The following is a 27,040-nucleotide window of genomic DNA, read 5'->3' as shown; positions in this document are numbered from 1 at the left end:
TCAGTGATTAAAACAATATTTATTTTAATCATACTCTATTTAATATATGCTTAAATTAACAGTTCAGTAAATCCACACATAGGTCACTCACTGTATATGATTTTTCTTAAATAGTTTGTTTTCAAAGCCACATATACACAAAAGCCTCCATGGAATTTTCTTTTTTCTTACACACACGGAAAAAAGGGCAGAGCCACCTACTCACATGCTTAGATACGAAGGCGACCAATTGGACAGAATGCTTATTATGCACTTGTCATCTAATCAGGGATAGTCCTTGATTTTGGAACTGCATGAAAATGTACTCTAATATTCTGTTCAATTTGAAAACTATGTTTGAAACTTATGATTGCCTAAATGTATGTGGTAAAAGAAAAGGACATTCATTTAGGTATATTTCCATTTAGGGACACACTTCTAAAGAATATGTACATTTAAAACAGATTAACATTTACTACTGAGCGTAAAAAACTACATTTGGTTCCAGAGAAATCCAATATACACATTACCTGAGATGTAAATCAGGAGTCTTAAAATCTAAAATGCCTTTATCTTTTATAGTGATTAAAGGAACATCTGCTATTGCACGGCAGAATCATCTAGTTGAGAACAATGACAACCAATACTCTTTCATTGTTTGGGACAAAGACTTAACTTCTAAACAGATGCCCGTTGTGAATATTACTATTGATACCAAAAGTTTTGTCATTTTTTTAAATTTAGAAAGTAAATTCAATATGCATAATTTACCTAAGTAGTAAACTAACATGGTGCTTTACAGTTGGTATTCATCATCACAGAAAAATGGTACTAATTTAAATCCTGAAATTTCTCACTGTAGCTCAAATTTGGACAGTTTAAGAAATGCAACAATAATGATCCACTTATCCAGAGGTCAATTTTCTACATCCTCAATTAGGTTGAAACCTGGCAATTATACATGAAAAGTATTTTAGGGCTACCATCTCAGAATTGAAGAACTTCACTCAATGGGTGACATGTTAAGATAAGCTCAGGACAGGTGTAACTTAGAAATACTAACTAAATCAAGAATGTTAATTTATTGAGCTTGAGCTAGAAAATAAGAGCCAATAATGGTAGAAATTAAAACCAACTGACACTGAAAACTAATAGAATCAACAATTTTAAAACCATTTAAGTAACTGCTGATGGCTTTATGGCATTATAACATGGTACATTATACTCATAATGAAAAGATGAATCAAAAAAAGTTAAACGATATTTAGTGTACTGTTTAGAAGTCTAAGGAAATAGACTGCATTTTAGAAAAATTTCTGACTAAAAAAAGGGTAAAAGAAGTGCCTGAAAGAAGGTAACCAATGATCACAAACGATAGGAATTCAACAACTCTTCCCCCTGCAGTAACAAGATTGTCACCTCCTTCTAGTTTATTTTTGACTGCCTAGAGAGTGTAAATAATTCATTTGCACTCCCTCAAGAAATTTCTCCTGTCCAAATGGTACAAATCTGTGAACTTTGTTTTTACTAGTCTTTCATGGATAAAGTACTTAAAAAACCAAAGTGTCAGAGTCTATGACTTAAATTTACATGTGAAAATACTAAATATTCTGGCTTCTCCAATATTAAATTATATTCACTGTAATTTTTGGTAAAATGTATTTTGTACTTTAAGTTTTGGAGAAATGTTTACTCATATATGATGTACATACCTATATAGTAATTGTCTGATAGCAAGAACATTTTATATTATTAAGATGTAAAGACCTTTTTACCAATCATGGTTAACAACTTTACTGTAGGTTGCTAGAACTGGAATAGTTTTAGAGTGTCCAAGTATATACTACTTTTATAAATGATTAGAAAACCATGGGTCTCTGTATTTATTAAACTGAATCACCTGGCAGTAAAATTCAGTTAAGGCTCTTGGCATTGGTGAAACTTCTTCCCACTCAGACCTGCTGCTGTGGTAGACCTGTACTTCATCTGTGATTTCATCTGGTGCATAGTCACCACCTAATATATAAATTTTGTCTTCAATTCCAATTGCGCCTGCATTAAAGCCTGCACATTCGAAAGATCCTTCACCTTTCCAAACACAAGTATCTGGACAAAAACTATAAACCTTATAGGTGGAAAGGTCACATATATACAGAGTGCAGTTTACGGGGACAGCTTTAATTAGTGTTGCATGAAAAAATTGCCCAAACTCGGCGACTAGTTCAGACCACTGATCAGTTGTAGCATTGTATTTAAAAAAGCAATCAAGCGATGGGTTAAAGGCATCTGTAATCTCTACCTCTGATCCAAGGACATAAATTACATTTTGGCATGCACTTGCTTCTGGATAGTATATGCCTCTGGGTAATGGGCTAACAGATATCCATTCTTTGGAAAGAGGGTTATAAGATTCAACATCTAAGAGACTTTTAATGTCCCGAGATCCTTTAGTTTTTCCACCTATGACAAATAATCTATTGAGAGCCATAACTGATGTATGCATGGTTCTTGGTGTTTTCATAGTTGATACCAAGAAGAAATCATTTTTGACTGGACAGTAGCACCAGGTTTGATCAGTGGCATCATGGTATGACTCAGCAATATGAAGTCGAACCGTTCTACAACATTTTCCTTTGCAACCACCTGTCAAGAATATTTTCTCTCCATAACTAGAAAGACTAGATCCTGGCAAATCAATCAGGTGTGACTGTGGCAGTATCTTCCATGAATCAGTTTTAATATTATAGCAAAATGTATATTGATTTTCTTCGTTTTCCTCAGTTTTGTGAATGAATATATATTTTTCAGTTGTGGATGGTCGAGCATCAGGGAAAAGTCCACCAGAACCTTGCACACACTTAAGTGCATCCATGATTATGTCAAAACAATTTGTGCTTTTGAGTAAACACTCTTCATTGAACAGATAGTCCTGCAGTGTCTCCTCAGATAACTGATGTAATCTTACTTTTTTAATCAAAGGAGGCAGATATTTTTGCCTTGATTCTAAGTTATGTTTAGTCCAACTAAGGACAACCTTCAATACTGTTTCTTCTTCAGGAACATTTAATTCATCTGATTCCAGACATTTTTGTAGTACGCCAAAATTCATCTCTAAGAAATCACTGGATTTAAATAATAAGGAAAAGTGATGTTGTACAAAGTATAATGCATGATCAAATAAACTGGTAGAGCCATAGCTATCTGATAGAGATAATAATTGTAAACAATTGACAAGATTAATACTTTTTATTAAAAAGTCACTGCAAGCTTTGGATAGGAAGGAAACTTGAAGAAATGATGACAACTGGAAGAACATTTCCACATTATCATCTGTTATTTTTGTTTTTCCAGTATAGGCATAATCAAGAAATGCTTTTACTGCTTTGGAGGATAAATTTGTAATGGTAACACTTCCATCATCTCTTTCTTTCATGTTTACTTCAAACATAGCCCTGCAAAGATAAAGAACACAGAAGAACAAGTAAACAGGAATATTTTATTCCATGGTTATTTTCAGTATACCTTAAAGAGGTTTTCTTTACTCTTAGGTTGGTTTGAAATATACTTATAAAATCATATTTTAATAGCATCCTAATAATTTGAATATCCAAAATAATGATATACCATATTATCTGCCAACAAATATATTACATAACTCCTCTATTGCAAAGTATATAGATTATAGCTGAGCTACAACAACTAATCCAAAAAAGACTATAAGAGTCTCATGCTCTACCGACTGAGCTGGCCGGGCCTCTCAGCCAAAAAAAGACTATAAAAAGATTCAAATTTGTTTACTGATTTGTTCTTATATATTATTCACATAATTGGGACAAAATCTCTCTAATGTTAGAATTTCTTTATTTATGGGTTAGTTAGTATCAACTGTGCTGGTGATAACTAAATTACTTAAAATATACTGCTTTTGGGTTTAGGACGTAAAAGTCTTTTTCAAATTAATTTTTGATTTGACATTAATGAAGCAGGAAAGATAGAGTACAGTGAGATACCAGATGTCTCCAATAAATCTATAAATCTACCAAATAAGACACACCTCTAAAAAGACATTTTATATAGTGCCTTAGGGAAAAGGGAATGTGATTTCCTAAGACTAAACAATAACAGTGTACTACACCAAGCTAAAAAGGCAAAAGAAAAAATGCTTTTGTGGCAACAGCCACTGAAAAATGGAGATGGGATCCTAAATCTGAATAATTAGACTAACTTGGAAGTTCTTCATAATAAGTTCTATTTTATCCCCACATGGTAAAGTTGATAGAGTCTAATAAAGAATTGGGAATTTCTTTGGTTTAGTTTAGGCAAACATAGAAATTATTTGGAAATGTGTAGACAGGGATTAAAATGTATTTTACTATTGGTTCTGGTGTAATAATGGTTTTTATTAATACTTGTGCCAGTATTGTCTAGGATACCTTTGTGAGCGGCGGCCCTAGATGCGTGCCCAAATACTCTCGGGGGAAATCAATTTACTCATTAGAGTCTACTCCAGAGGGTAACTAAATCTATTTAAAAAGTACAGCATTCAACTGAAAAATATGAGGGACCTTGCAAATAAAAAATACCCCTTAGGAAAAGGAAGGATGACAAAGTGCCTTCCTACCAGGCTATTCAATATTTAATACAAAACTAAATAAATATAGTTTAAAAATTATATACAGTTACACATTATGCAGGGTTTCTCAATAATGTATGTCAATAGAAATATTAACCTGTGATGCTAATTATATTAGATTATTAAGATATCTGTAGTCAGTTTAGGATAATATTAAGAGCATGGGCTCTAGAGTCTGGCTGCCCAGGTAGGTATCTAGCCTCTGCCACTTATTAGCTGTGTGACCTTGGGAGGTGACTTAACTTTATTGTGCTTCGAATCCTTCATCTGAAAATGGGGACACTGGTAGTATCTACCTCATTGGGTTGCTGAGAGAAATTAATGAGTTAATTGATGTAAAGTATTAGCTGCTATTGTTATTTTAAGAAAGCAAATGTTTTCTATCAGATTAGATGTATTTTTAATTTCTTATCAGCTCCACATTTTCTTTGAGAAGACACATGTAAAACTGTCTTTATATACTTTATCCTACTCATCTTTAAAGTATCCAGTTAAATCTATCTCAAATTTACACGTTATTGTAAAGTGGCTATAAAATGCACCTTTCCATCTTAATTTCTTGTCACCAATGACTTTACATCTCAGTCATAATTTTCATTTTCCAAAAACATTGTAAAGGGTATTTATCATTCATTGTGCACTTTTCTGGCATTTTTATTTTACATTTTCCTCCCAATATCCCAGTGAGTGAGTTTGATAACACAAATAAGTTAGTGGCCTTATTATACAAGAATGGAAATGATCAAGTTTGTATCTACATTTGTACATATTTTTATATGAACTATATGTTCATTTGAAAAATACTATACATAATAAAGGATCTGTCATCTGTATTATTTTAAACAGGTAGAAAAATCTAAAAAATATTTTGTTCTGTTTTAATAGTAATTTTAAAAATTAAAAGCAGACCTATAAAGAAGTAGGAGTAAGCTGAACAAAGAACCACAGACAAAAATTATGTGCAGATAAACTTAATTAAAAAATGACTTCAACAAGAGTAGAGGACCACATATTCAAATGCCTACATGAACCTCTTATTTTATTAGCATGAAAACATTACAAGGAAATCAAGCTGTGTGTTCACACCAGATTATTTCCATTTTTTGCTAGGTTTAGAAATAATAAGCATAGCAGCTAATAGTAACTGAATGTAGTGGGTACTGTGATAATCATTACTTACACGTTATTTCATTTAACCCTCATAATAATCCTATGAGTTAGCTCCTATTTTTATTATCCTATTTTTTTTACAAATGAGAAAAGTGAGGCCTGAAGAGGTTAAGTAACTTGTCTAAGGTCACATGTTTAATAAGTGGTAGACCTGAGATTTAAATTTAGGGGATATGCATTAAGAGGCCAAGTACTTAACATTGTACTACACACATTCCTGTGACAAAGAAGCAACATGGATAAGGGAGCAGGACAGAGTAACATGAAAGAAACGCTGGATTAGAAGAGAGGAGGGAAGACACTGGTGGAACCTGAGATGTGGCAGAGCAAGAACAGTCAGGGCCCCAGTGAAGTTCAAAAAAGAATAACTTAGATTACCTGAGAGAAGAAATAATGAAAAGATGAAGACATACAGTCTAAATAGGTAAACAGCTAATTCAAGGCTGTTGTAGCCTCCCTGTCCCCAGAAAACCATGCTCCCGCACTAAACCATTGCTCCCAGATTCAAAGCAATAAACCCTACAGGTTTCCCTACAGGAGCAAGTGTTTAGCAGGTAGTGGATATCAATACGTGATTGCTGAATGAAGTTCAGCTTGTAAGATTTACTATAAAGGTAATAGGGGTGAGGTCTAATTAGATGTTGGGTAAAAAAAAATAAGGGTTAAACTGAGGATTAAAAATAGTATAAATTAACTTGCATCTTGATTTTTCTATATTTTACTGTTTTTATCAAGTTTATTTATTAGAGATTTAAACCCTGCCTACTTTGAATTAAAAGTGCTTCCAAAATTGAATATATTGCAAAATACTGCAATGAGGATTTAAGTTTACTGTAGTATGACCAGGAGGGCTGCAGACCAGGGTGTCACCGAGAGAGGCTTATCTGTCTGCTGACCAAGAGGCTTCACAAGATGGTATTATCTCGATATGATTACCACGGTAATTGTAAGGTCACGTGTCTGACCTTTAACCTTGCTGAATCGGAAGCCTGCTGGCATCATAGCAGATCACTGCAGTGTCATGACTAGGACATTCCCTTTAGGGTGATCTACATGGGAAACCAAATTATATTCAGAAAGTGGCTTAGATGAGAACAAGTTGCATGTTCTTGAGGAATGCTTTTTAGCTGAGAAGTACTTTTCCTAAGTATAGGAATGTCTTTACCAAAGAGAGAACAAATTTTTATAAATCCTCTGGGTTAGAACACTCCAGACCCTGACCTCTGGCTAATATATGGATACAATATAGGACTGAAGTTTATTCTTCTCTTAGAGTCATTTTCTTTGAACTTTGCTTCCATTTTTGTCCAACCTGTCCTGTCCTGTTTTTCTAAAGTGATATAGTACAGGGATCCTCCAAATAAAGCTGACACTGATAAAAAAAAATTTTTTTTTCCCCCAGAACATTTCAAGCAATAATGTTCCATAGAACTTAGGGAAATGCTGGCTTGGGAAGACCATGCTTTAAAAAAGGTAGCCTTAAATTCTCCTACTCAAAATTCATTAGTTAATCTTGGTTATAATTAGTATTTTTTAATTACTGTTGCATGTTTCTGTGGAGGAAGAATTGAGTGTAGTTATAAAATGTAACTTAATTACCCATTATCATAAAATTTGAGGCATAGATAAGGTAGAGTACCTGAAAAAGTCACTGCATGCTGCTAACACACAACGATGACATGGGATTATTTCATCTTTCATGATTATTTTGAAATCATAAAAGATATTTTGTTCTCTAAAATTCTGTAGTATACTTAAGATTTTCTGTCCATGATCTTCTGATACAAGGAAGTTGTTTTTCTTCTCAGATGACATTCCATTACATGAGCTTCGTTGATTGAAATCATATGAATTATCCATAGTCAATTCCATATGTTCTTAGAACTAGAATGAAAAAAAATCACTGATGTAGTAGAGACCTAAGGAAATGTTCAGACTCCAAAACTTGCCATTAATGTCAATTACACAAAAATGATAAGAACAATCATAACATACTAAAACTTGTTCTAAACATTTGTTTTCATGATATTTAATGATAAATTCCTTTTGAATTTTCATAAAGTTGAACTCTTTGGAATAAAAAGTATACTAGTATTATCAAGGGCTAATGCTCAATCTATATAATTGGGTTAAACACCAAAATTTACAGGTTGTATAGCATATACAGGAACTCATTGCAAGATCAGTCTTATTGTTACACATAAGTGGTGTTATTTCTACAGTAGTTATTATTTGAGTATATACCTAACACATTCCCCTTCCTCTCCCATCCATTTTCTTCCTGTAGCAAAGTAGCTGTTAAAATGCTGATCTTGGACATAGGCTATATTCCTTCTGAGGTTACTTTTATAAGAGAAGTGGTTGAGAAAGATCAGAGTGTTAGATTGTACTAATTAGTTGTGGCCTTTAGTAAGGAAGAAAAGGGGAAGCACTGGTCCAAGTTGGCCTATTTGAAAGTAGGAAGGTAAACAGCATACAACTTTATTAAGAAAGGCTTTTTAAATATGAGGTCAGGACTCCAAGAGTTGAAGGTCAGATAACTGTGACCTTCCCAAACTGTAAATTCAGCTCTGAACATAAAAGATGCACCATAAAAAGCAAGGAAGTGGGAAACAGAAGGAAAAAGACAACCGGGAACTAGGGGAGCCAGACAAATAGGGAACCTTGATTCCCTAGTACATTTCTGTTCTGGTTATCTATTGCTTTGAGATCAGCCCAAAACTTAGTGGCTTCTGTTCTGGTTATCTATTACTTTGCAAAATCATTGCAAAACTTAGTGGCTTAAGACAACAATTTATTATCTGTCATGATTCTGTGGGTTTAGCTGGAGCTTCTTGCTTGGGAGCTTTCATAAGGCTACAATCAGATGGTAGCTATAACTGAAGTCATCTGAAGGCCTGACTGTGTCCAATATGGTTTCCTTATTTACATTTCTTATGTGTCAGCTGTGATGGCAAGAACAGATGGGGCTCTCTCTTAATGCAGCCTCTCCATGTGGCTAGCTTGTGCCTCCTTATCACAGCATAGCCGTCTCAGGGTAGCTGGATTTCTTGCATGGTGGCTTGGTTCTCCCACACAAGTGTTCCAAGAGGCCCAGGTGAAAGCCACATGCTAGAAAAGTATTCTGAACGGTCCTACAGCATCAATCAAAGCTCCATTCTAGGACTGAAACAATCTACTGTTGTGCTGTTCAATATGGTAACCACGAATGTCATGTGTAGCCATTTAAATTACTTATAATTAAATATAATTAAAAATTCAGGTCTTTGGTTGCTCTAGCCACATTTTAAGTCATCAGCCATATATGATATAATGGTTAATTTAATGTGTCAACTTGACTGGGCCACAGAGTGCCCAGATATTTGGTTAAACATTATTTCTGAGTGTGTCTGTAAGGATGTTTCTTGATGAGATTAACATTTGAATTGGTAGACTGAGTAAAGCTGATTGCCCTCCCCAATGTGAGTGAGCCTCATCCAATCTTTTGAAGGCCTGAATAGAATAAAAGGCTGAGTAGGAAAGAATTCTTCCTTTCTGCCTATCTTCAAGCTGGTCTTCTGCCTTCAGACTCAAACTCAAAGTACAACTATACCATCAGCTTTCCTAGATCTCCAGTTTGCTGACTGCAGATCTTGAGACTTCTCAGCCTTCTTAATCACATGAGCAAATTCCCTACAGTCAGAGTCAGTCTCTCTCTCTCTCCCTTCCTAATTGGTTCTCTTTTTCTGGAGAACTCAGACTAATACGTATGGCTAGTGACTATAGTGACTATAATATTATACAAACATAAAACATTTTTGTTGTCATACAAAGTTCCACTGGATAGCTGATATACTGTGTGAAAAATAACATGCCTGTGTGAGTATGTGTGTCTGTGTGTGTATGTGTGCATGGGAAAGTAATAGGACATAAATGGCAGTACTGTTGAAAAAATAAGTGACCTGTAGAAATAATTTTGTGAGTAGTGTTCTGAGTAACTGTGAGTAGGGAGATGTATTAAGAATGAGAGTGGGTGTCATGGAGAAAGAGAGATAATGAGAGGCCTGGGGGCCAGTTCTGATGAAAAGTAAGCAGAGTAACAGAACCAACAGGATAGATGGAGGTATATATATATATATATATATATATATATACACATACACACACACACACACACACACACTATATATATACACATGGAGAGAAAGAAAGACAAAGGTTTATTATAAGGGATTGGCTCACATGATTGTAGAGGCTGAGAAGTCCCAAGATCTGTAGTCAGCCAGCTAGAGACCCAAAAGAGCTGACAGCATATTACGGTCCATATCCAAATGTCTGAGAACCATGACAGTCAGTGGTGTAAGTTCCAGTCCAAAAGCTGGCAGGCTCAAGACCCAAAAAGAACCAGTTTTTCAATTTGAGTCTGAAGGCAGGAAAATACTGATGTCTCAGCTTAGTCAGGAGAAGTTCCCTCTTACTAGGCCTTTTTATTCTATTCAGGTCTTTAGTTGATTGGATGAGGTCTACTCATACAGGAAGAACAATCTGCTCTACTCAGTCTATTGATTCAAATGTTAATCTCATCCAGAAATATCCTCACAGACATACTCAAAATGTTTGACCAAATGTGTGGGCACCCTATGGCCCAGTCAAGCTTATACAAAAAATTAACTGTCACAACAATTCAAATCTTTACTTAATAATGTTGAGAACATATGATCTAGTATAGAAAAAGAGTATCCCAAATTCAAGTGAATCATAAAGATAATTATATATGGCTAATGTCCCAGGACTGATTCCTCCCCTCACAAGGTATACTTAAGTCACTTGTAAAACTATTTTAAAAGTTATGTATTTTTTCTCCTTTTCCAATAACTATAAAATACACACATATGAAATATTAGCTTGTCTAAAATATCATATATCTTCCTAAGAGCATGATATAATGTTGTTAAAGCAAATAATGAAGCCATTAGCTTGAGGTTGTCTCTGTAAGCAAACTGTAACTTAAGTTGGAAACATTTCTTTTTATTTTTTTATTTTATTTTATTTATTTATTTTTTTGAGACAGAGTCTTGCTCTGTTGCCCAGGCTAGAGTGAGTGCCGTGGCGTCAGCCCAACTCACAGCAACCTCAAACTCCTGGGCTCAAGCGATCCTACTGCCTCAGCCTCCCGAGTAGCTGGGACTACAGACATGCGCCACCATGCCCGGCTAATTTTTTCTATATATATAGTTTTAGTTGGCCAGATAATTTATTTCTATTTTTAGTAGAGACGGGGTCTCACTGTTGCTCGGGCTGGTCTCGAACTCCTGACCTCGAGCGATCCACCCGCCTCGGCCTCCCAGAGTGCTAGGATTACAGGCATGAGCCACCGCGCCCGGCCCATGTCTTGTAACTAATTTGAAAACCAAAAAAATCAGCCAATCACACAGCCAATGAGCAAATTGGTTATATAACTAGGGACCTCCCACAAGACCATATACAAATAAGGCAAATGTCTAGCTGCAGCCAATCAAGTAATTTCTCTATTTTGTTTCCATGTGCAGCCTATAAAAGCTCACTGCTCATGCTGCTAGAGCGGACCTCTCTGAACCTCTTTCAGTTTTGAATGCTGCCTGATTCATGAATTGTTCTTTGCTCAAACAAACTTTGTTAAATTTAATTTTCCTACAAAGTTTTTCCTTTAACAATGTGAAATGGACAAAGGAGCAGGGCTTTAGAATCAGATAGACTTGAGTTCCAATGTGGCTGAGCAGATTGCTTGTGATATATTTGAGGCAAGTAACTTCTAATCTTTGCTTCTTATCTTCTTCATCTTGAAATGGGGATAAACTATACTTACCTATCTAGGTTGCTGAGAATATTAAAAATGCATAATTTAGCATATAATATATGGTAAATAAATGGAAGTTAGAACTTATTTCTTTAAGAAGTTTAACAGAAAGGCAAGCAAATCATTTAAATGTTATTACTCAAGAAGTTTACATTTATAAGGTGATGAGAGAAGGGATAGGAGAAGCAGACATCTAATAACTCCTAGGGCTTAAGAGCAAAGTTAGATACAAGAATGATGATTGTAAAGTACTTTTATCTAGAGTGTCAGAATCAATGGAAAAAAGAGAGAATTGGTGGGAGCCTTGAAACAGCCTCCCTGACTCCATGATGATAGAAAGAAATGTTTAAAAGGAATAGCCAGGGAGAATTATGCTATGCAAAAAGATACACAAAGTAGGTAAACAGACAGTATGATTGAAATTAGTCTATACTAGTTATACAGACATGAATTAATGCTGTGCAAAGGATCAAAGTATCTTCTCAATGGCACAAGGTGGCCAGGATGTTACTCCTGTTCTCATTCTCCAGTCTAGTGATGGACCAGAGCATCAATCACCTGAACAGCAATGCAGGGTCTCTCCGTGACTTGCCTCTGAGAACGACAGAATTGGTCAAGAAACTCAGTCCAGATCACCTAGACATTCCCTGTAACTGCTCTATATTCTCATCCTCCAAAATATATGTATTTAAATCTCTCTCTGTGTTAGAGGAAATTAGATGCTGAGAATCACAAGATAAATTTATCTCCTATAACCTTAGTTTTCTCTGGGTTTCTAAACGTTCTCTCAAAGATTAGAATCAGCCGGGTATGGTGGTGCATGCCTGTAGTCCCAACTACCTGGGAGGCTGAGGCAAGCAGATTGCTTGAGGCCAGGAGTTCTGGGCAGTAGTGCACTGTGTTAATAAGATGTCTGCACTAAGTTTGGCATCAATATAGTGATCTCTCAGGAGCGGGGGACCACCAAGTTGCCTAAAGAGTGGTGAACAGGACCAGGTTGGAAACAGAGCAAGTCAAAACTCCCATGCTGATCAGCAGTGGGACTGTACCTGTGAATAGCTACTGCACTCCAGCCTGGGAAAAATGGTAAGACCCCATCTTAAAAAAAAAAAATTAGAATCATAGGTGTTGGCAAAGATATTTGATTCACATGGAACATCCTCAAGTAGCAATTAAAACCTCCATTGCTAGACTATCTAGTCACAAAGAGAGGAGAAAAGGATGTGGGTAGATAGCGAATACTTGTTTCACACTTTCACACTGTATGTGATTGACACGTGTGTATGTATGTGTGTGTATACACATATACCCACATTTATACAATTTAACTTTAATTTTTCATTTTTTTTTTCAGAGATGGGGTCTCATGCTGGCCTCAAATCCTGGACTCAAGCATTCCTCCTGTCTCAGCCTCCCAAAGTGCTGAAATTACAGGTGTGAGCCACCATGCCCAACCCAATTTTTAATTTTACTATATATTTTTATTTACTGAGCATTGAAGAATTTCTCTATTTTCCAGTTCTGTAATGTGGCCATAATTACCACTGGAAACGACCCAAGTTTAGGTAATGTCATGCTGAATTTCTTTCTCCTCATAATCCTACTCTTTTCATATTTCCCATCTAGGTGAATGTCACCTATATTCACCACGCCAGACAACCAGAAGTCATCCTTCACTCACCATATCTATTTTAAAGCCACTGTCTTCCCTCTATTCCTATAGCCACTGTATTAGTTTAAGCTCTCATCATTCTCAATGAATTGTTGCTGTAGCCTCAGTGCTGATTTTCCTTATTTCTATAAACTTTTGTTAAAAATCTGGGTTTCAAATTGTGCATGCATTAGGAACATAAAGTTAAATAAGGCACAGGATCCCTGTTCATACAAGGCTTAAAGACTAGCAGGGAGAAAAATAATCGTGTGACAAGGGTCATAATAGATACATGGTCAGTGTCATGGAAGCAAACCAGAGGGACAAAACTCAGACTTGCTTTTCTGGGTGGGGCTGCAAAGGCAGGGAGGAGCAGAGAGGTTTGAGGAAGATATTTTCAAGTATAGTACCTGACCTGCTAAAGAAAAAATTTTAAATGGCTACCAAAGAAGGTGAGAAAGACATTTTCAATAGGTTAACTATAGATGCAAAGCCACAGATACAGGAGTTATCACGGCTCATTGGGAGAAATACAAAGTTGGGAGTGGGGTAGGGGTAGATAAAGCTGAAGTGGTAACTAGGAACTGGCTCATCCACAGTTTTGAATATCAGGGTAGGAGGCTTGGGTTTCATTCTATAGGTAATGAGACATATTCAGAAGGATTTTAAGTAGGAGAGGCATCCTATAATTAGACTTACATTTTAGAAAGATCATTCTGCCGGAAATACGGCAGTGGATAATAAAGATGTAGCTCCTGTTCTCACGTATCTTACTAACGGGGTAGATAGGCATGTTCAGTGGCAACAATAATGAGAATGTCAATTTTTTTAAAACGTTGAATGCTTTTTAAAGTCATATCACTATATGTGTATGTATAATTTATACATAAGTATATATATAATTTCACACATAGAAATAATTTGGAATTTGGATTAAGTCAATTATTGAAGTTCATTGTTCATGGATTAAAAAAATGAACTCAAGGATATATGTATGAAGTAATTTTTATTCCTATAAATAGCAACATAAGTAAAAAAACTTTATTAGAAATTTTCAAGTATCAAACTAATACATTAACATTATACTAAAGTTAAAGCCTACCATGTTTATTCTACATAGAATGGCCAAGCAGAGCAGCTGAAATTTTCTATTTGCTTAATTTGAGTAAATTTCTATTTGCAGACTTTATTTAATCATAACAATTGTAAGTGCTATTAAAGAAAATGGGGGCTGGAAAATGTATAATGGTGGACTCAATTCACATGATAACTAAAGCCATTGAAATTGATAAAAAATCAGAGCGCATAAGTAGAGTTAGTAGAAAAGAGGGGCATAATGAAACACAAAGGAGAACTAACCTTGAAGGACAGACAATTTAGTTGAAGAATTATTTATGGAGCACCTGCTATATACCAGGTACTGGTCTAGATAAACTGAAAATATAGTAGAAAGTACAATTTGTGAACAACACAAGATGAGCAAGTTATATGGCTGAGGAAGAACTCACAAAGAACAGTGAGAGAAATGGAGGAGAATTAGGAGAGGTGGTGGGAACTAAGGGAAGAGAGTTTCAAGCAGGAAGTTATCACCTATATTATCAAAAAGTTAAGCAAAGTAATGCCTGGAAATAAATCCTTGATTATTTGGGGTGAAGTGGGGAGAAAAGAGATTACAGTGGGTTTAAGAGGAAATAATGGGCACAATTCGTATAAATTATTCTTTTAAAAGGTTCAGCAAGATGGAGGCTAAAGGAGCATGTAAATACTAAGAAATTTTGTTCAGTTTTGTTATAGATGGGAGAAACTTGAGCATGTTAATACACTGAGGAGAAAGGGCAGGTATGGAGGGAGATTTTGATAATGATCACAACAATTTAAACTCAGCATCTACATGCATTATTACAAAGCAAAATTTTTTTGACCTTTAAACCAATGACAGAACAATATTATATGGCAAAGCTTTCATTTCTGTTAACAAATGGCAAATAAATGGTTAGAGACCCTAAACTTTTATAGTTGTTTAGTGATATAACAAGCCTGAAGATACCAGGATTGATAATAACTAATTTATACAGTTATCTCAGACAACACTCATAATAGTCCTTTAAGACTGGTATTAATAATTACTTTTTCAAAACAGCAAATTGAAGCTCAGAAGATAAATAACGTGCCTAAAAACACAAAACTAGTAGAAACATGCTTGTTTCCCTCCATGGTCTTTCTGACTCCAGATTTTAATATCAAACAAAAACCCAGAAAGCAAATTGAAAGCTCCTAAGATCCAACCATAAATGTACTTGCCAAAAGTTACCACAACAATTTAGGATCATTCTTGGCCGGGCATGGTGGCTTACACCTGTAATCCCAGCACTTTTGGAGGCCGAGGCAGAAGAACCACTTGAGCCCAGGAGTTCAAGACCAGCCTGGGTAACACAGCAAGACCCCCTTCTCTACAAAAAATAGCTGACATAGTGGCACATGCCTGTAGTCCCAGCCACTCAGGAGGCTGAGGCAGGAAGATGGAAGATCACTTGAGCCTAGGAATTTGACATTACAGTGAGCTATATTGCGCCACTGCACTCCAGCCTAGGTGATGAAGTGAGACCCCATCTCTTAAAAAAAAAGTCATTCTTAATAAGGCATACTTGATAATAATAGCTAACATTTGCTAAGCCAGTAAGATGTGCCAAGTACTGGCCCATAGATTTCACATTTTACTTAATTTAATTCTTAGAAATATAACCCCTATAAAAAACAAAGAGACTTCTGTTTCCAATAAGGTGTAGTGAACATACTTTTCCCTATTTCTCTTGCTAAGTACAACAAAAACTCTAGACATACATATAAATACATATCACAAATATACAAAGACTATGAAAAGTGAAGAGAAGAACGCAGACTGGCTAGTGAATGTGGTACCTGAGGAGTCACATGGTGGTGACTTCCTTGGGTTTTCCTTTTTGCCTAGTATAGTCTAGATACTGAAAAACTTAATCCTGAAACACCAATCGGTGCACAAAGAGCCCTGTGGTATTATGATCTCCTTGTGAATGTGTACTGGTTTTTGTCCACAGTTCCTGATCATGACTCCCATAGCCCTTGTTACAGTCTTTTGTTATAATGTGGGGTGTGTTAGGCCTCAGGAGCAGGCCCCAGAAAACAGAATCTCTCTGACCCTCACCTGCCCCAAGGCAGGATTCTAATCTTCCCCTACCATTCTGATTCTGATCGTGGGTCCTAAGACCCTCATTCCAGAGAGTCCCACCCCATACCCTGAAGTCCAATCACATTTCCACATGGTTGTCCATAAAACCCCAAGAGGACTGGGTTCAGAGAGCTTCTGGAAAGCTGAACACATGGAAATTTTTGGAGGGTGGTGTGCACAGGAAGGGCATGGATACTCCACATCCCTTCCCCCATACCTCATCCTCTGCATCCTTTTATAATAAACTAGTAAACGTGTTTCCCTGAGTTCTGTGAGCCACTCCAGCAAATTAATTGAACCCAAAGTGGGGGATGTGTGAACCCCAACTTGAAGCCAGTCAGTCAGAACTTCTGAAGACCTGGATTTGTGACTGGTGTCTGAGTCGGGGGCAGTTTTAGGGACTGAGCCCTCACCTTGTAGGATCTGACACTATCTCTAAGTAGACAGCGTCAGACTTGAATTAGAGGATACTCAGCTACCCACATTTAGTTACAGAAGCCTTCTTCTGTGTTGATGTTTGTTGTGGTGTGAGAGTGGAGGGAAAGCTCTCACACTACCAGTTTGGGAGTGTTTTCCAGAAGCAAGTCCCAAGAAAAACAACTCACAGGATCAGCAAAGAAAGCGACCTAGCAAGACAGAAAAGTTTTAACACAATAACCACTCTACCCCAGCTGAACACCACACAAAAATTGTGGGTCTATACCCACCCACACCTGCAAAGGTGCAATGGAGAGCCTTGAATTCCACCCATGGTAGGCTGTAATGAGGTGCTTCACCCCTTTTCCTCTTATCCCGCACTGGAGTCATATCAGAAAAGGCTGGGCAACCACTAAAATATCTATACAAAGAGATAACACTCAAAGTCACTATAGCTAAATCAAGATGGAATTCTAAAAAAGGTTCAAGTAACCTACAGAAAGACAGAAAAAAGAAAGCCAAGAAGTTAAAACAGGGAGAATAAACAGAAAACAAAATATAAATTACAGACCTAAGTACTAACATATCAATAACTGGACTAAATGGAAATGGTCTACATATTCCAAATAATAGAGACTACCAGAGTAGATTTAAAAAGTGACCCAACTTTATACTTCCTACAAGTAACTTACTTCAAATGACATAAGTTGAAAGTAAAAGGCTAGAAAAAGATATACTGTGCAAGTATTAATTAAAAGAAAGCAAGTGTGGCAATATAATTATATGATAAAGTAGATTTCAGCAAGGAAAATTACCAGGGACAAAGAGGAATGTTACACAATGTCAATCCACCAAGAAGACTAGCAATCATAAATATGCATGCACCAAACAATTGAACTGTAAAATATGTGAAGCAAAAACTGATAAAACTAAAAAGAAAAATAGGTAAATCCACCATGAAAGCTGGAGACTTCAGTTCCCCTCCCTCTAAAATTAAAGTAATAGAAGTAATAGAACTAGACAGGAAATCCTTACTAGGATATAGAAGAACTCAACAATGCCATCAACCAACAGAATCTAATCAACGTTTGTAGAAAACTCCACCCACCAATAGCAGAATACATATTCTTTTAAAGTCCCCATGGAACATATATCTAGATTGACCATATTCAGTCCCACAAAACAACCTCAAATGATTTAAAAGAATTGAAATCACAGATTATGTTCTATGATCACAATAAAATCGAATTAGAAATTATAAAACATAAAAATCTCCGAGAACTTGAAAGCCCAATAATATACTTCTAAATAATCAATGGGTGAAAGAGAAAGTCTCAAGAGTAATTTAAAAAATATATTGAACTTAATAAAAATGAAAATATAAGATATCAAAATGTGTGACATGCAGCTACAACCATGCTAAGAGGAAAATTTATAGCACTAAGTGCTTACATTATTACAACTCACTCAGCATGAAATATATCATTTGAACAGCCCTGTAATCATTAAGGAAATTAAATTTACCAAAAATTTTAAGAACAATTATACCAATTCTACACAATTTCTTCCAGAAAAATAGAAGAGAACACTTGCCAATTAATTTTATGAAGCCAGTATTACTGTGGTACTCTGGACAAAGACGGTACTACAAACAAACAAACAAACAAAACCCCACAACTATAGACCAAGATCCTTCACAAAATACAGATGCAAAAATTCTTAAAAAAAGGTTACCAAAAAGAATTCAGCAATATACAAAAGGAATTATATACTATGGCCAAGTAAGTTTATTCAGGCATATAAGGCTGGTTCAATATTTGAATATCAGTCAGCATATTGATCATATCATTTGATACAGAAAAAGCATTTGACAAAATACAATACCTATTCATGACAGCAACTCTTAGCAAACAAGGAATATAGTATGGAAAAGTTTCTCTATCTGAACTTGACAGAGAACACCAACAAAAAACCTATAGCTAACATTATACTAAATGGTAAAAGACTGAATGGTTTCCCCCCTAAGATGAGGAAAACAGCAAGGATGTACACTCTCACCACTGTCATAGTTCTAGAAGCTCTGGCCAGCACACTTAAGCAAGATGATTCAATAAAAGGCATATACATTGAAAAGGAAGAAATAAAACTCTCTCTATTTATAAATGCCAAGATAGTCTATGGGGAAAATCCCAAGGAATCTACCAAAAAGCCCTCATAGAACTAAGTTCAGCAGTTCAGCAATGCCAAAGGATACAAAAGCAACACACAAAAACCAACTGTATTTCTAAATACTAGCAATGAATACATAGAAACAAAAATGAAAAACACAATAGCTCAAAAAAAAAAAAGAGAAAGAAATACTTAGGCATAAATCTAACAAAACATGTACAGGACTTGTGTGCTGTAAACTATAAAATGCTAACAAAAGAAATCAAAGATGACAAATAAATGGAAAGACATTCTGTGTCTGAAAATTGGAAATGTCAACATAGTAAAGATGTCAATTCCTCTCAAACTGATATACAGGTTTAACACAATTCTTATCAAAATTCCAGCAAGATTTTGTTGTAGATATAGATGAAATTACTGTAAAATTTATATGGAATGATAAAAAAACTAGAATATCTAATGTAATTTTGAATAAGAATAATGTGGGAAGAATCAGTCTACTTGATTTCAAGACTTACTATAGCCAAAGTAATCAAGTCTGTATGATATTAGTGAAAGGAGAGACACAAAGATCACTGCAACAGAACATAGAATTGAGACAACACAGTATGACCAAGTGACTTTTGACAAAGGTGCAAAAGCAATTCAATAGAAGAAAAATAATCTTTTCAACAGTGCTCAAACAAATGGATATCCACAGGCAAAAGAAAATGAACCTCAACCTAAACATCATACTTCATATAAAGTTTATCTCAAAATGGATCATAGATTTAAACATAAAATATGAAAATATAAAACTTTCAGAAGAAATTATGGGAGAAAATATTTATAACCAGGTATTAGTCAGTGAGTTCTCAGACATCAAAAGCACAATACATAAAAAAATCAATAAATTGGATTTTATCAAAAAAATTTTCTCTGTGAAAGAACCTATTAAGAGGATGAAAAGACAAGTTATGAGCCAGGACAAAATATCTGTAAACCAAATCTCATAAAGGTAGAATATATAGAAAACTCCTGAAACTCACCAGTAAAAAAACAGATAATTAAAAAATGAGCAAAAGGCATGAAGAGGTACTTCGCCAAAGAGAATACACAGATGGCAAATAAGCACATGAAAAGTTGTTTAACATTATTAGTCATTACGGAAGTGCAATTAAGAATAGAATGAAATATCACTACCCATCTATCAGAATGGCTAAAATTAAAAATAGTAACACCACCAAATGCTTGAGAGAGTACACAGACACTAGATCACCCATACACTGCTGGTGGAAATAGTCTGGCAGTTTCTTAAAAAATTAAACATACATTTATCATATTATCCAATAATCATACTGCTGAGCATTTGTCCTAGAGAAATGAGAATTTATATGTACAAAAAAACCTGTACATGCTTATTCATAACAGTGTTATTGGTATAGTCAAAAACTGAAAACAACCCAAATGTTGTGCAATAGGTGAATGAGTAAACAAACTGTGGTAAATTTCCATTTACCATGGAATATTACTCACCATTAAAAAGGGACAAACTATTGACATATATAACAACTTAGATGGATTTCAAAGGCATTACAATGAGTGGGAAAAAAAGCCAATCTCAAAAGGTCCCATGCTATACAATTTCATGTCTATAACATTCTTGAAATAATAAAATTATAGACATGCAAAATAGATTAACGGTTGCCAGGGGTTGAGGATGGTGGGGGTGGGTATGCACAAGGGAGACCTTTGTGGTAATCTACAGTAATATGTATCTTGATTGTGGTGATGGTTATGGGAATCTATACATGAGAAAATGACATGAAACTACACACACACATTGTACCAATGTCAAATTCCTGGTTTTGGTTTTTTACTATAATTATGGATGAAATCATTACGGGAAACTGGGTGAAGGGTACGTGGGAGTGCTGTATACTATCTCCACAACTTCCTGTGTATCTATAATTATTTTTTTAAATTAGAAGATAACAAAATATCAATTCAATTGGGAAACTACTTTGATATTCCAGGTTTTTAATTAATTTAAAATATTAACTTATTGTCATTAAAATCATGTATGTATTTTAAGTCTTGTATAAAATTAAGTCTACTATTGATGGTCATGGTTCATGGATCGTGAATAACAACTGAACCCAATGATATTAAGCATAAAGTAATTTTTATTTCTATAAATAGTAACAAAAACAAACTCTACTAGAAAATTTCAGGTATCCTAAAATAATATATTAGGATTATACATAGCTCTCTTTTTCACTTTTATAAAGTTGTTTTTCACTTGTATAAAGTTGTTAAAAAATAAAGCCTGCCATGTATTAATATATTCAACACAAAATGACAAATCCAAGAAGCTGAAAATGTCCATTTCTTAAATTTGGTTTGAGTAAATCTCTACTTGTATATTTTACAAATAACAAAGAATGTGGCATTTGGCGCTGGAGGAAGAGGATTTAAATGGTCCATCACTTACTAGTGATTCCTACTTAGGCTCTCTGAGGCTTTAGCTTCCTTATCTGCAAAGTGGACACACCTATCATATTGGACTGTTGTGAAACTTAAATGATATCATGAATATTAAATTAATTTTGTCAAGTTATATACAGATATTAAAGATTAAAATCAATAAAATTATTAACAGTTAATTCTTAATTCTTGGCGAAAGATTTGTTCGGAAATTATTTTTCTCTAAATATTCTTCAAATTCAATTATGATATTTCCCTGATTTTAAGACACAAATTTTTCACACTTAACATATCTGAAATTGACAAGCATCTTATAATCTCTTTGGTTGGGTAGCACTCATGACATATCTGTCATTACATGTGTATTAAATTTGAAGAATGGATATCAGCATATTAGAAGAAAACCATGGTGATAATAAAGGACATTGGTTTAATAAACTACATATCACTAACAATGCTACACAGAGAATGATATTATATGGATAAAACATGAACATAGAGGCTCTGAGTTGAAAATCAGTCAAAAAAGTTAGACTTTGTTAAGAAATTTTAAGAGTACCTCAGCCAATTAATTTTGCTTGTATTTTTCTTTTTATGTATGTGTGAGGGTGTTATGTGTTTTTTTTAAAAAAGGGTCTCTGGCATAAGTATAAAAATTCCAAGTGATAAAGAGTTGTGCCATAGTTAAGTTGGAATTTTGTTCTTTCTTAGTAGTACACAAAATAATAGTGTATACAAAGTACATCACAGCTCCTATGAAACACCTTCCTGCCCAAAACACTGAATCAATTTTCAAAAACTATTCTCTTATTCTTTTAATGTCTTTCATTAAAGTTTCATTTAAATAATTGAGTTAATAAAAGTATAAAAATCAAGTCTTTGACATAAATAATGACAAAAGAACATATGCTGCTCAATAGAAGTAGAATGTTAAACTAAAGCTGTGCTCTGACTGATTGCAGCACTTTGATTTCATCAGGTCCTCCAGTGATACTAGTTTGGTAACTGTTGTTTCAATATAAAGCATGATTTCTGGCCTATTCTATTTGATATTTATTATAGACACTAACTATAAGACAGGCACTGAATTAGGTGCTAGAGATGACAATGAGAATAAAATGCAGACATGGTCCCTGCTTTTTTTGGTGTTCAGTATCTAGTGAGAAAGACAATAGATAAGTTACACAAATAAATAATTATATATTGGTATAAATACTGTGAAGAAACAACTCGGAAATGAAAATAAAAATGAACAATAAGGGGCATTCAATTTCAGATAATAACAGTGGTAACAGTGAACACTTATATGGTGCTTACTATGTGCCAAGCTCTGTACTACATGCTTTACATAATCTTCAAAACAACCATATAAAGCAGATACTATTATTTTCCTCACTTTATAGACAGAGAAAATGAGGTTTTGATAATTTAAGTAATTTGTCTAAGGTCACTTAAGAAGTAAGTGGGGAGCTGGGATGTGAACTCAAGACCGTCTGGCTCCAGAGCCTTTGTGCTCATCTACTACAATGTTAGGGAAAGCCTTTCTGAGAAGGTGTCATGGAAGTGGAGACTTAAAGGATGAGCAGGTAGGGGGTGCTGGGAAAAATCATGTATAAAGCCCTAAAGTGGAAAAAGAGTTCTTTAGTTTTAGGAAATTAAAGGTAACTAGTGTGGCTGGAGTATAGCTAATGAGAGCAAGTGTGTCTGTCAGGAGATAGGGCTGCAGAAGGCAGGTGCTACATCAAGCAGGATTCTATGAGCCACAGAAGCTGGAATTTTATTCTAATAAGTGCAACAAGAGCTTCTAATGACTTTAAACTGAACAGTGACAAAATCTGATTTGTTTTTTTAAAATATCTTTCTCGCTAATATGTGAAGAATGAATTGAAAGAAAGTAAGAGAAGTAGAGTCCAAGTCATTCATTTATTCAACAAATATTAGAAAGTTTATGGAGTAACTATTACTATGGCAGGCATTATTCTAGATACTAGAGATACAGCTAAAAACAGTACACACAAGGTCCTCTACTCTGGAGTACACTTCAGAGTGGTAAACACACACAAACACAACTACCCCCTCTACATTAATAATTTCTCCCGCTCTATTGGGCATTTTCCATCAGCATACAAATTCTCATCTTTAAACAAACATCAAACAAAAATCTATCCTTTGACCTTTCATTCCCCTCTAGCTAACATCCCATTTTTCTACTCCCTAACCCAGAAAAATGTCTTTAAAGAACACTCTGTAGTAGCATCACCTCCAGTTATCATCTCAATCCACTACAATTAAGTTCCTCTCTTTTAACCTACTAAAGCTGCCTTTGTCAGTGTCACTACACTACCATCATGAAGTCAAATGCTCACTTCTCTCTCCTCATCTTATTTAACCTCTCAGGAATATTCATACTGTTAACTAGTCCCTCTTCTTGAAACACTCTTAAGGTTTCCCCCTTGCTAACTTCTCCTTCTCAGTCTAATTAAAAGGCAATACAGCATAGTGATTATGGGCATGGCTTTCCAGAGCTAGCTCTGAAGACAAGTCGTGCTTATGGCATGGAGGACAGATGTTGGAAAAGAATGCCCCCCTTTCTTGTGCAGGCTAGAAAACTAATCAGTATTTCAGCTGAGAAATGATGGTGGTTCAGACTAGAGTATTAACACTGGTGATAAAGAGAAATAAATACATGGATTTAGCTCTATTTTAGAAGTATAATCAATAGGACTATTGGATGAATTGGATATGGAGAGTGAGGGAAAAGGATAAATCATGGTTTCTTCATTGAGAAACTGGTAGAATTATGGAGCTATTCAATGAAGTTTTAGAAAAAAAGGTTAGAATTAGAATGAAGTTTGTGACCCAAAAAAATGCTAGTGAACATCACCTAAAAATCATTTAAAATTAGAAATGATTTCATTTGATGCCTTTCAATTGACATTAATATCTGGAAAAGGCTATGTGATTTACCCAGAGTCACACAGATAATTGGTGGTAGCACTCGAAATAGAACACGAGTCTCCTAGAATCCTGCTAAGAAGCCACAGATCAGGATCAGGCAAGACGACCTTAACTCACAAACTAGCTGAGCCTGTATTACTTTAGTCCTCCTCTTCTCCTGAACAATGCAATAAAAAATATTTTAATAAAATTTTGGGGTTTATTGAATATAGTTAAGCAAGTTATGAACTGCACATTTATATTTTCTTTAAAAAAGTGAGGGAAGGCAGACAATATAAAAATCAGTCTTACCCCTGAGAATAAAATATATTATAAAAGTCAATTAACATTTGCTCATGTATACTATTTGTAAAAGTTAAAGTATACATGAAATTCCTTCTCAAATAGTTTACATTCTAATTTTCAGGATAACACCCATGCAAATAATTCAGGACAATAGGAGAGATGTCATAAGGCAGTACTAGAATAACTGCCAAATGAATTATATAAACAATACTGTTTTTAAGAAGAGTACCCTGGAGTAGGCCTTAAAAGAAGGTAAGGTTTAAGCTAAGCTTTGAAGGATGACAAGTAAGATTTTAAAAAGTAAATAGGTACATGTCTTGAGTTGTTCTAAAAAAAAAGTAAGTAGGGAAGGGGATTAAATTAAACAAAGCTATAAAGAGTGTTCACTAGGGTACTAGGCTTGGGGCTGGTGGCAGGGAGTGGAGAGAATGAGCTATTTTAGATTGGGTAGGCAGAGATACTCTCTTTGGTATGACATTTGGACCTGAATGATACTGAGGAACAATGAATGTCGTGATGGGAGGAGAGAAGAATATTCTAGGCAGAGAGAACAAGTACAAATACCCACTACATTACTTGCCTATATATTAGGCTCCATAGATCGAATACACAGAAATCTTGGTCAATGGTAAAAGAATGGGATACAAATTTCTAAACCTGAATTTAAACAATTCCACAAATTTTCTTTCTGAGCTCAGCTTCTCCATCAGTATTAACTATTGCACAGAAGGACATGTAAGATACTGTATATAGAAGTGTTTTAGAAACAGAACAGTTATAAAAATCAGTTCAAAAAGGAAAGAAAAAGTTATAAAGTTAAAAATGGAGAACTGAGTTATGATCATTGCTGATATTACTAATGGCATACCTTTTTACCTTTACATTTTCTCTTATTGTAGCTTTTTATTTACATGCTTTATCTGCCTTGCCAGATTATAAGCTCCCTGCAGGTAGTAAACATCTTAAATATGGCACCTGGCACAGGTTTTTAGGAAATATTAGCTAAGTGGATATATCAAGCTAGTAATTCATTTTACTGTCCTTTGAAGATTTGTATTTGTGTGTTTATGTGTTCAAAATCCCATTCACTTGCAAAGGATTTGTGGAGGCTTATGATATCGTGAAAAGTTAATGGAAACAAGTATAGATGAATAGAAATAATATGCAAGTAATAGTGTTAATTACTACTTCTGGCCTTTGGCTGATATTTCCTGGCAGCCAAAGGAAGGAAATAGGCTGGATCCCACAGCATGACACCTAATAGACCACCAAGTTAGGCGTTTACACTCATCTGCAGAGCCCTACATTTTCCAGGATGGAAACCCGCAGGGGACTTGGATCACATGGGCTTTCATAGAGAATCAACAACAGTCTACCCGTAATAACTATGAAAACAGAGAAATACATCAATATGACCCTTCATAAAGTCTGAGAAAATCTGAGGAAAGGCACAGAGTAAATCTGAAGGGCCGCTTAAGTTTTTACTTGGTTCTGCTATTAGAGCAAGGACCTCTGTTACGATGGAACCACTGAGAATCCCCAGTTTTCTCCCTAGAGCATACTGGCAATCGCAAAATAGCACCTGGGTCCTTTCATCGCCGCAATAAACGGTTGGCAACAGCCCAGCGGCTCGCTGGCAGCCTCGGAGTCAGGCGGGGCCCGGGACCCGCACGGGGGGCAGCGTCTGCCCGGCCGCTAGACGCAGGGCGTGAGCGCAGGCGGCTGCTAAGGGGAGGCAGTGTCTGCTGCGAGGGTGGGGAAAGAGGCAACTCAGGGCTGCCGCGTTGTACAACTCCAGGGGTCACCACGGCAGACCTTTCCTCGACACAGAAATCTCTCCTGCCCCCCAAGGAGCGACAGAAGCAGCTGACGCCAAGGAAATCCTCTTTTCTGTGGATCACAGGGGCCAAACCCAGTCCCCGGGAATACTGCGCTACCATCCCACTCCTCCCTCAGACCCCGGAGCTCACCCACCTGCAACTGCAGTCTCCGTAGTCTCCACCCTAGTCTCCCTTCCTCTAGAGGACTGGTTGCGATTGGCTTGCACCGCTGTCCCGTTAACGCTTCCCGAAGTGTGAGTGGCGTAACTGTCGGGCTCTCGGCCTTGGTCCCTCCCTTCGCTACCCTCCGAAGCCACGGCCCACGTGACGTCACACAATGCGGCAAAGCGCAGAGGCTGGTGTCGGTCTCCACCCCTGGCAGCTTTCTCCGATTGGCGTAGGCTGAGCTGGGGGCGGGGCAGTGAGGGCTCTCAGAGGGCAACGCGCCCGCCGACGCAGGGCGAGGCCCCGC

General features: G+C 35.8%; 1 protein-coding gene across 2 annotated transcripts; it reads right to left on the bottom strand.

Annotated features, from left to right (window-relative positions):
- KBTBD3 (kelch repeat and BTB domain containing 3) lies at positions 1-26,870 on the bottom strand. Of its 2 annotated transcripts, none has more exons than XM_045556692.1 (3): positions 26,723-26,870; positions 7,422-7,666; positions 1-3,431 (listed from the first exon to the last, which is right to left on the bottom strand). In XM_045556692.1, exons 2-3 carry the CDS (start codon positions 7,652-7,654, stop codon positions 1,829-1,831), a joined length of 1,836 nt encoding a protein of 611 aa, XP_045412648.1. In that variant the 5' UTR covers positions 7,655-7,666; positions 26,723-26,870; the 3' UTR covers positions 1-1,828. The 2 variants fall into 2 exon arrangements, with proteins under 2 accessions (XP_045412648.1, XP_045412647.1); XM_045556691.1 differs by lacking the exon at positions 26,723-26,870 and adding an exon at positions 25,937-26,134.
- Between the last annotated feature and the right edge of the window lie 170 nt (positions 26,871-27,040).

The sequence above is a fragment of the Lemur catta genome, chromosome 7, assembly GCF_020740605.2.
Source record: "Lemur catta isolate mLemCat1 chromosome 7, mLemCat1.pri, whole genome shotgun sequence".
Lineage (NCBI taxonomy): Eukaryota > Metazoa > Chordata > Mammalia > Primates > Lemuridae > Lemur > Lemur catta.
This window is presented reverse-complemented; position numbering and strand designations above follow the sequence as displayed.

What these genes read in the sequence shown, in the direction of transcription:
- KBTBD3 (XM_045556692.1), bottom strand. Translation starts at nt 7,654, where the DNA reads ATGGAATTGACTATGGATAATTCATATGATTTCAATCAACGAAGCTCA. An exon ending in GCATGCAGTGACTTTTTCAG is followed by an intron (nt 3,432 to 7,421) that starts GTACTCTACCTT and finishes TTATCTTTGCAG; the next exon opens with GGCTATGTTTGAAGTAAACA.